This window comes from Hippocampus comes, unplaced genomic scaffold (genome assembly GCF_001891065.2).
Source record: "Hippocampus comes isolate QL1 unplaced genomic scaffold, H_comes_QL1_v1.1 scaffold249, whole genome shotgun sequence".
NCBI lineage: Eukaryota > Metazoa > Chordata > Actinopteri > Syngnathiformes > Syngnathidae > Hippocampus > Hippocampus comes.
The window spans coordinates 1,348,641-1,358,746 of record NW_017805035.1 but is presented as its reverse complement, the minus strand read 5'-3'; the positions used below and the strand labels follow the sequence as shown (position 1 = coordinate 1,358,746).

General features: G+C 41.7%; 2 protein-coding genes across 2 annotated transcripts in view; both read left to right on the top strand.

Annotated features, from left to right (window-relative positions):
* Positions 1 to 14: 14 nt before the first annotated feature.
* Positions 15 to 3,855, top strand: decr1 (2,4-dienoyl CoA reductase 1, mitochondrial). The gene is made up of 10 exons (XM_019863682.1): positions 15 to 184; positions 1,502 to 1,704; positions 2,425 to 2,482; positions 2,572 to 2,658; positions 2,768 to 2,915; positions 2,989 to 3,088; positions 3,191 to 3,263; positions 3,353 to 3,499; positions 3,574 to 3,636; positions 3,712 to 3,855. The coding sequence occupies exons 1-10, from the start codon at positions 137 to 139 to the stop codon at positions 3,769 to 3,771; spliced, it is 987 nt and encodes a 328-aa protein (XP_019719241.1). The 5' UTR covers positions 15 to 136; the 3' UTR covers positions 3,772 to 3,855.
* Positions 3,856 to 4,837: 982 nt separating this feature from the next.
* LOC109512133 (myelin-associated glycoprotein-like) overlaps positions 4,838 to 10,106 on the top strand; it is a 12,038-nt gene continuing 6,769 nt past the window's right edge. Inside the window, exons 1-5 of the mRNA XM_019863646.1 lie at positions 4,838 to 5,179; positions 5,733 to 5,974; positions 6,521 to 6,644; positions 7,121 to 7,435; positions 8,685 to 8,942. Coding sequence (XP_019719205.1) covers positions 5,095 to 5,179; positions 5,733 to 5,974; positions 6,521 to 6,644; positions 7,121 to 7,435; positions 8,685 to 8,942 — 1,024 coding nt within the window. The 5' untranslated portion in view covers positions 4,838 to 5,094. The remainder of the gene's footprint in view (positions 5,180 to 5,732; positions 5,975 to 6,520; positions 6,645 to 7,120; positions 7,436 to 8,684; positions 8,943 to 10,106) is intronic.

Sequence of the window (10,106 nt, the reverse complement as noted above, 5' to 3'; positions counted from 1 at the left end):
TGTGGCTTTCTTTGCCGTTTACTTTATTTCCTCCTCTACCCAATTATGTTATTATTCTTTCTTCATCTTTTATCTACGCTTTGCTTTGAAAAGGTCGCGATTACGTCCGGGGCGGAGTTGAGCAGCTTTCGGCAACATGGCCGCGTTGGTTCTTCGGTGGAAAACTTTTAAAACATTTGCAGCGGTGAGTGGAACTGCGTGCAAACATTGTGTGATATTTATCATCATTTGTGATTACTAACAAACTTGGCGACTTTCAACGTCAGTGAAACTATTCACCTCTCACCAACTTTGCATTTCATTTGATTGTTTTTGAGGACGGACTGACCTCGTTTTGTGTATGGGCTGGACTGACAATGCCACTTACTTGCCATCGGGAGAAGTGAAGCCACCGGCGGCCATTTTACGATGCCAAACATGAAGTCTGTCTGACCTGAATAGATTTGATTTATCTGCTGTATCTTCGCGTTGTTTTCTGTCTCTACGGTAAAATTGACACCATCTCTGGCATGCGGTTATACCAGTAAGTTTAGTAGAACTTGGGTAAGAATGCGATTTTAAAATTTCACTTGACTTATATCTACAGTATATCTAAGTGCTACTTAAATACTCGTCTGCATCATGTTACCATAGTCATTCACAATTAAAAGACCATCAAGACAAACTTCGCTGCAAAATGTTTACCGACTGATTGGGTCCTAATCTCTGACAGTCACAATTCAAGATACTGAGATAATATACGATCAATGGTCAATGCAAACAGTGAGGTTCATTCTGTCATTACGCCATACAGAGAACCTATCGTAAAACACGCACCGATTTGTGTTTTCAACGGGAAAAGAATTGTCAGTAACATTGATAACGTAAGATGGCTGCCCTCTGGCTTCAGACATAAGGGGACGATTGATAGTCCATTCATTTATAAATTCAGAATTTAGGGTTAGTGACCTCGAATGTGAGCTAATCATGTGGACTTGTTGACTGGCGGTGAAATGCGGGGTGCACCTAGATTTTGTTATTTCATTCATGTTCATATTCCACAAACGCAGTATTAATCAGAATGCTGTGGTTCTATTAGTGGGTCAACAAAAATATTATTGTCAAGACAATTTTTCAGTTGACATCCCCTTTTTACTTAATAAACACTTTTGAACTGGAATCCTTTAAGTGTTCACAATGACACCTTGACAAAATTCCATTAAACAAATGTGGCATGAACAGAATTTAGTACATTGTGAATCTTATTACAACTTTTGAAAAAAAATCTCTATAATCCGGGAAGTCCTAAATTGACCCAGGACCTCACGAGCGCAGTGCAGGTGTGCTAATCGTTCATCCACCATGCTGGCGTTAATCCATTTCAATCTATCAATCCTCATCCTTTATTGCCAGTGGATGCAAAAGGGTTCAATGTCCAAGTGTCCGTCCACCAAAATGCACTTCACGTCTGTTTCGTCAAGCGTTTGTGCACGTTTAACGTGGCTGTGTTGCGCCTTGTCAGTCATGTTTCCACAGCTCGTCGACCGTCGCTCAGCAGCCACCTCTTCCTCACTCGCGCTTCTTCCCGCCGCTGGAAGCGGCCATGTTGCCGGACGGAACCTTTCGGGGCCGGGTGGCCTTCATCACGGGAGGTGGGACTGGTCTGGGACGCGCCATGACTGCCACTCTATCCCACCTGGGTGCGGAGTGCGTCATCGCTAGCAGGTCAGGCTTCCGCCAGAATCCGTGCATTCAGTTTAAGTAAGAATTGGCTTGAGTACTGGCGTGTTCAAAGTGTGGCTCGGGGGCCAAATGCAGCCTCTGGTATAAAATTAATGTGTGACCCGACAGCGCTGACGATCACAGTAGAAAAATGCACATGTACAAAAAAGCTATTTTACATTTCACCAGAAGATGGCAGCACTCTCCAGCTCACTTTGCCTCGACTGAACCCCTTGCTGCATGACCCCGGTGTGGCCCTTTCCCATTTCTAAAGTTGAGACTGCATTGAAAAAAAAGAAAGTTGACAGAGAGGGCCCCCGCTTCCAGGACAACTGAAAAGTATTTTTGTATATTTTTTTGCTGCAATACAAAACTGTCTGTGGAGTTTGCGAAAAGACCGTGGCTGTTTCCAATTAATTCAATATCAAGAGCCACTACGAACGAAAACAGGCCAACTACAACAAGGTGACCGGTAATGAACGGCATGTAAACAAAAAAAGCAACCGGAAGCTCATTGGTCTCCCCGCCACACATTTTCACTTCACCAAATCTGGCCATCTTTACAAAAAGTTGGACACTCCTTGCTCAAGTGAGTGCAGCTCGGCGATGGGGTGGAGGTTTGCCGTTGAGCTCAGATCCAACTTCTATCTACCAAGTCTTGGTCCACGGAAAAATCTGACAATATGAGTGGTCTGAGACTAACACTAAGGGTTTATGAGACAGGAAGTTGGAGGTCCTGCAGCAGGCGGCGGATGAGATCAGTGGTCAGACTGGAAACAAGGTGAGAGGTCAAAGAAAAGGCAGAACATGTTGTTGGCTTTTGTATCAGCTCAACTGACTTGCTGGTCCGGTCTTATCTTGATGTCTCAGGTCCACGCGGTCCAGCTTGACGTCAGAGATCCTCAGGCTGTCACGCGTTGCGTGGAACACATCGAAAGTCTGACAGGCTTGCCTGATGTAAGAATCCCCCCGCCCCCTATCACCACACACACACAACATCATAATCATCATGGCAAATAGGAAGTTGTCCTGTCAGATGACATCACAGTTGGGTCTGTGTGCGCAGGTGATCATCAACAACGCGGCGGGAAACTTTGTGTGTCCGTCGGAAAATCTGTCGGCCAATGCCTGGAAGAGCATCACCGACATCGTCCTGAACGGCACGGCTTTCGTCACGCTGGAGCTGGGAAAGAGACTAGTCCGCAGCCAGAAAGGTCAGAGCGCGTTCGAGTGATCGGGTCAGCCAAGGAGGCGGGTCACTCACTCGCAGAGCCCTTCGTCCGTCAGGTGCCGCGTTCCTGGCTATCACCACCATCTACGCCGAGTCTGGTTCCGGCTTCGTGGTTCCCAGCGCTGCCGCCAAGGCCGGGGTTGAGGCGCTCTACAAGTGGGTCGCGCTCGCGTGCACACGCGCAACGACAACTGAGTGGTCGCCATGGTGACTGGTGCCCTGTCAATGTGGTTGTCTTGGTGACGGGTGCCTCATCAGGTCTTTGGCAGGAGAGTGGGGACACTACGGTCTCCGGTTCAACATCATCCAGCCTGGACCCATCAGAACCAAAGTAGTATATGTTGTCTTCATGTATTTTTTTTGTTTTTTTTTAATTGCGCCGGTCCGTAATAAGGCTAATCATCTGAATAATGCATCAAGGGTGCCTTCAGCCGCTTGGACCCGACGGGACAATTTGAAGCTGGAATGCTGAGTCGTATTCCGACAGGTCGACTGGGCCAAGCGTCCGAGATGGCGAACTTGGCGTCATACCTGTGCAGCGACTACGCCAGCTGGATGTCGGGAGCAGTGAGTGACGCCATCGGAGTCAGAATTGATGGGTGGGGGGATGCGGAGGTGAACACCATTTGTTTGTGTTCAAGGTGATTCGCTTCGATGGCGGCGAGTACGTGATGATGGCGGGAGAATTCAACGAACTGCACAAGGTTGGAGCTTTTCCACTTTTTCCTCAACTTCGCCTTCCTTGTTTTTAGCTTTGGTACTTCCTCTGCCCCGCTCAGGTCACAGCCGATCAATGGAAGGTGATGGAAAAGATGATCAGGAGCACCAAAGGATCCTAAAGACCCGCCCACTCCGTGTTGTTTTCGTCAAAATGAGCTGCTCCACCTCAGTCAGCATAATAAATGCGACTTTACTACACCACATGTACAAGTATGTTGTCCAAATGTCTCTACACAAGTCTACTGCTATAGAATACAACTTTATCACCACCACAGGAACAATGAAAATCAGTTAGATGTCTCACATTTTGCAGCGTTCGGGTAAAAAAAAAAGTTTCAAGCTAAGGTTAGGGTTTCAAATTAGGGTTTTAAATTTGGGATATAGCTTCAAAACAGGCTTTGAAATAAGGGTTAGGGCTTTAAATCACGATTTTAAATTAGGGTTAGGGTTTCAAATTAGGGTTTGAAACTAGGGTTAGGGCTTTAAACTAGGGTTAGGTTTCAAACAAGGGAGGGAGTTTCGAATGAGGGTTTAAAATTAGGGTTTTAAATGAGGGTTGAGTTTTTACAAACTGGGCTTTAAAACTAGGGTTCGGGTTGTAAACTCAGGGTTTTAAATTTACTGACGGCACATCAGCGGGTAGTACTTTTTGAGGCACCAATTAGGTCCATCTTGGCCAGTTACAAGAGGGTGTGCACACAACATTATTTTAGTTTAATTTGAATTCCCCACTCGAAATGGGTCACATCTATGCTGTAAACATTTTTTATTCGTATTTCTTTACATTCCAAAAATATGGCATGTGAACTGGGGGGGTGTGTTCTTTTCCTACTCACCACTGTAGCAAAGCGGAAACGGGTGGTCCCTCTGCCGATTCAAACCATGTTCTTTCTGCGGTTGCGACAGCACTTTCAGTTAGTTCATCTCCGAGCATCTTTCTAAAGCGCTGTTGAAATATTTCTGACCTCAAAAGCAATTTCCTGTGTTAGTCGCACACAAATCAAACAGGAAAATTTCCGTTGGAGCTCAAGACTTCCTCCTGAAAGGAACAAAGCAAATTATTTGTGACATTTTCTGTGTAGACAATTTGAACGCAACAAGCCTCTGGTTATTTCTGTAAATTACGACAAATAAAGGATATCTTATTAGAATTTAGAGGTAGATTTTTTTGCAGTACTCTTTGCTTCGTTCCTTTTTTTTTTTTGGGGGCGGGTGGAGCTAATAAAGACTCTTTCAGTTCCCCCGTAGAAGTTGAGAGCTTCGCACGCACACACATTTAGCGACGGCGCTGATGGACCGCGAGTGGTTGAATTTAAAGACGTACTCAGCTCAAGTGTCGCCATCGAGTCCCAAGTTAAGATGAAATGAATGTTCTTTTTTTTTTTTTTTTGGAATGATTAGCCCTTTAAAAAATTGTTCTTGAGACAATTTCGGCAAGACTTATGTTTCTGTGCATCAACAAGGAGAGAAAAAACCCCAAAATGATACACATCACGAAGTTTTTTCTACTTTGTGGTCTGCTTGAAGGTAAGTAATTTGTTATTAAAAGCTTGTCAATTATGATTTTTAAAATTTTTTTTTTATAATTATCTATATAGTTTTTCCATTTCCATTAATGATAAATATATATTTTTTCCGTTTCACTTGCAAATGTTCGTAATAAAAAGTACAGTACTTTGGATAAAATTGTGGTTTTTATTTTTACTATTACATTTTCAAATTAAAAGTTCAATATGGATTCGAATTTTGTACAGCGAGTTGTATTATTTTTATGCTTTCTGAAATTCATTTTAATTACATCTTAACATTTTAAGAGTGCATTAAACCCAAATAATTTTTTTTAATTGATAATTTGTCTTTACTACTTTGAAACATTTTATTCCACTAACTTTCTCTTTTAGGAAAATGTCAAATCAAAAGCACGATATAGATTACAATATTTAGAATGCAATGAAAACTTTAAAAAAAATTAAATACATTTTTAAAATGTATGATGTATATTTATTTTCTCAATTACTTTGATATTTATTCTTATGAAACTTTTTTTTTTTTTTTTTAATGATTATCATTTGAATTTCAGGCAGCCTTTGTCAGGAGTGGGCGACTATGTTGCCGTCATCCGTACAGGGCATGAGTGGCTCGTGCATTCGTATTCCTTGCAGGTTCACGATGCCTCCGGGCTGGGATAGTTTCTTGGACCGCACCTGTGCCGCCATTTGGATGCGAGGCTATTACAGGACACTCATGTTCGACTCCAGACTTACAAGGGAGGAGAGTGCCTTACGGAATGTCCTGCAGGGAAACCTCACCGGGAACTTGCAGGTCAGAATAAATGTTAACAAATATATAATTTAACAATATATATACACACACACTCAAGCCTCCTCTGCTGCGGGGCCATTGTTGAGTGTAGATTTTGTTACCGTGACAACCGGGGGTACTACCGCTGTACTCACTGAGTGTGAGGACAAAAAAAATAAATAAAGGCGAGCACCCGGAAAGAGCGGAAAAAGCATGTTTTCAATACTGGAGGCAGCTTTTCAGCACAGTTATTATACCTGTTAAATTAGTGTAACAACATTTTTAAAAATTTGACTTTCAATTTTGAAAATAAAATACCGGTAATTTTAAAATAAATGCATTTTAGTGGCGGCCCGGTAGTCGAGTGGATATCAAAATGGGTGGATTAAACTGCGTAATTCATTTCTCTTGAACACAATATTAATTAGAATATCTATAATGTTGGTGATGTTATACAGAATACTTCACAAGTGGGTGTTTACTGTATTCATTCGGATTTTTTCACATTTATAGCCTGCAATTGAAGTTTCTTAGACGTCTTTCCATTTTTGTCCCGTCCCTTGTCAGGAAAAGGACTGCAGCACCATCCTTGAGGACATGACAGAGCAGTATGACGACTATTACTTCAGGCTGGAATGTGACAACAGTCTCAAGTTCAACTTTGTCCAGAGCGTCTTGGTGTACATTAAAGGTCGGTTTTAAATTATGGTTTCAAGTCAGAGTGAGGATGTCAAATTTCGGTTTGAAGCCATGGTTAGCGTTTTATGTAAAGCCAACCTGTATTGTGGTTTCAAACTAGCATTACAGTTTCAAATTATGGTGTGAAGTCAGGATTGGTGTTTCAAATTAGGATTTCAAATTAGGGTTGAACGTGACGGTTGGAAACTAATATTGCGGTTTCACATTTTGGTTTCATCTCATGGTTAGTGTTTCAGTTGCGGGGTTCAATTTCAAAGTATGGTTTCAAGCCTGGTTTATTGCTTTATATTATGGTTTCAGGATCATTTTAGGATTTTTAGACTAGGGGTATGGTTTCAAAGTATTGTTTCAAGTCATGGCTGGGGTTTAGCATTTGGGGTTCAAAACCAAGGTTACCCGCCTATTGTTCTCCACACACTTCCCGGCTTGATGACGAATTTTTGTTTTTCTTCTCATATGACGTTCCAGATTCAGCACCCGTGCCCACTATCATCCCAAACGAGGCTGAGGTTCAGGAAGGTACCGCGCTGGTTCTGGAGTGCTGGACGCCGGCTCCTTGCCCGATGTTGCCGCCACTCCTGACGTGGACGCCGCAGCTGGGCGATGTGACAGAGGTGGTGAAAGAAGCGGAAGGGCAGACAGCGGCGAGGGTCATCGCAGTCATGAATTTCAACGCTTCTTACCAACACAACAGACTGGAGGTGACCTGCAGCGCCATCTACAGGAGGCAAGCGGGACGCACTGAGGTGTCCACAAAAAGCTTGTTGAGACTTCAAGTTTTGCGTGAGTAGTTTTTTTTTTTTTTATACCAATAACACAAATTAATATTATTGAAATTATAATTTCAATAACTGTATTAGTTTTCTATTTCATAATACATCTAAAATAATTAAATACAATTTCAAAACCAAACATTCCCTGTTTTGGAATAAGTGGAATTTCTGAGGTGTCTAATAAAAAAGAGCTCTCTCTTTCTCTCTCTCTGTCCCCCCCTCCCTTCCTCCCTCGAACAAGAAAAAAAGAAAAAACTTTTTCAATTTAAAATTTTATTTTGAAATTGAGTTTATTTCATTTTAAAAACATCCATAGTAAATTCAATAACATTTTACGACAAAATTAAATTAACCCTTTCATGCACCTTGTAACCTGATAACATGATAAGCTGTCCACCTTAGTAACCGCTGTCGCTGAAAGGGTTAAAAACAGTCGGATGTATTTTAAAAATTCCAGGAAATTGTAACTTCTATTAAAAAAATAAATAATAAGACAAAAGAATTAAAATATTCAAAAGCAATTGATATTATATTCAAACCAATAGTAACATTGAAATTGTGGAAGTTAAATGATATGTCATTGACTGTGTCTTATTCTATAAACATCTACAAATCATGAAATACAGTATACGAGAAAAAATATGAGCCCATTTATTTTGAAGAGTACTCCCTGCTTTCCTCTCTGGTTGTTAGAAGTGAGTGATCATTTTACTTGAGCCAACTTTACAAAATGTTTGGTCTCGATGTCATTTTGTACTTGAGAAGTACGCGCGTGTGCGGTGACGCGTGCACGTGCAGAAAGTGAATGAGGAAACAGAACCGAAGGGAAGTTGCGTACGGTTTATTACTTCATTAAAAAGTCTCCCTACATCCAAACTGCTCTGGGTGCGCAACAATGTCATTTACTCAATCTTGTACAAAGTACCTGTGAGTGATACTTGGGTAAAAGTGAATATTTTTCAAAATTTTAAAATAATTTTAATTTGTTGTTGTTGTTTATCTTTGGTGGATACTCCCTGATTTTATTTCATTTGGATTATTATTATTTTTAATTAAATCATTTAATATGTTTGCATTCGTTCCCGGATTTTTGCTGTTGGTGGCCCAACACGGTCCGTATCCCCGGTGAAAAGCGGAGGTCAACTGTATACGTTTTATTTCAAAAACATAGTGCAGTAAAAGTGAAAGTTACAGGTGTGTAATGTATATGCATTCATTGTATCGACGTAAAAGTATTCCTGTCGATTCCTTGTGTTCAGATGGTCCTAAGAATACGTCTGTGAGCTACCCAGGCCCCGTGACGGCGGGCATGTCGGTCACACTGACTTGCAACACCATCGCCAACCCTGTAGTGAGGGGCTACTTTTGGTACCTAGTAGGTGGCGATCAGGTGACGCAAGTGGGAAGAAGGAAACGACTCATCATCGATGTGACGGAAGACTCTCCCAGTTTTCAATGTGGGGTGATCAACAGATACGGAGAGCAAAATTCATCCGTCATCACCATTGATGTTCAATGTGAGTCCACTTGAGAGAGAGCGCACACAAAAGGATGATTGGACACCCATGGAAGACGATCTTAGCTTGGTTTGATTTTTCCATGTGTGGAATAATGCTGATGCTAATTGAAGACAACAGGAATTCTCCAACAAGATTTTTTTTTTTTGTCCCCCGTTATACTACTGTAAGTTGAGGGGTTCGTTGTTTTTAGTGGATAGCTCTTCTTTACGAATGACAAAAGGAGAGATGGAATCCTTTAATGCAGTTTATTAAAAGGAGAAAAAAAAACAAAAAACATCTGCACCTCCGAACGGATGAACGAGAACACACCCCCTTTTCAGTCACGAAAGCACTTCCTGCTTCTCTTTAGCCAATCAGACGCAAGCAACATACGAATGTTTCAACAATTATTAAACAGAATATAATTTAGATAACTATAACATAAAAGAATAGAATGCTCAAATACAAAATGAAAATAATTAATAATTTAACATAAGCTGACATTACCATTTCATGAGTAATTTTGTTCAAATTTGTCCTAGTAAAATAATTTATGAAAGAGAGTATCTCAGCTCATGCTAACAACTGGTATGCTAAAAACGCAAGCTGAGTAAAGAAAGCGCTAAAGGCAGAGTGATAAGGCTTTTAAATGGTCAGATTCCCTACTAAATGCTAACAATTGCTATGCTAACCACCGATGTGAAGTTATACGGCGGCGCGCTGGGGCAGCCCGGCTAACCCACAGCAGGCTGGGAGGGTCAATATTCTCCCATCAACGGCTTTTGTGGACTTTGAAATTCAGTTGTAACTCGCTAATTTCCGAATCGATTTTCATGAGGTTTCCTTTTTTTTTTTTTTGGTCAATGTTACAACTTGTGCTATCAATACAGAAAATGATCACTTCAGTTGCCGTAGGCGCACGGCTCAAACGCGGTTCGTCTTATCCAGCGTGTTCACATCTATGAAGCAACATTCAGCGAGATGGCAAACACGAATAGAGAAAGCTCTAAGGCAGCGGTCCCCAACCGCCGGTCCGCGGACCGGTACCGGTCCGCAGGGCATTTGGTACCGGGCCGCACAGAAAGAACTTGCCTTAATTCCGTTTTATTTCGGAATACGAAAGATGTTTTATTTTGAAAAATTACCGGATTCTCCGTTACATCCGTCTGTGTCACGCTTGAC

Coding starts and splice junctions, on each gene's coding strand:
- decr1 (XM_019863682.1), top strand. CDS start 137: ATGGCCGCGTTGGTTCTTCGGTGGAAAACTTTTAAAACATTTGCAGCG. Junction 1,705..2,424: donor GAGTGCGTCATCGCTAGCAG/GTCAGGCTTCCG, acceptor TTTATGAGACAG/GAAGTTGGAGGTCCTGCAGC. Junction 3,089..3,190: donor GGGGTTGAGGCGCTCTACAA/GTGGGTCGCGCT, acceptor GTGCCTCATCAG/GTCTTTGGCAGGAGAGTGGG.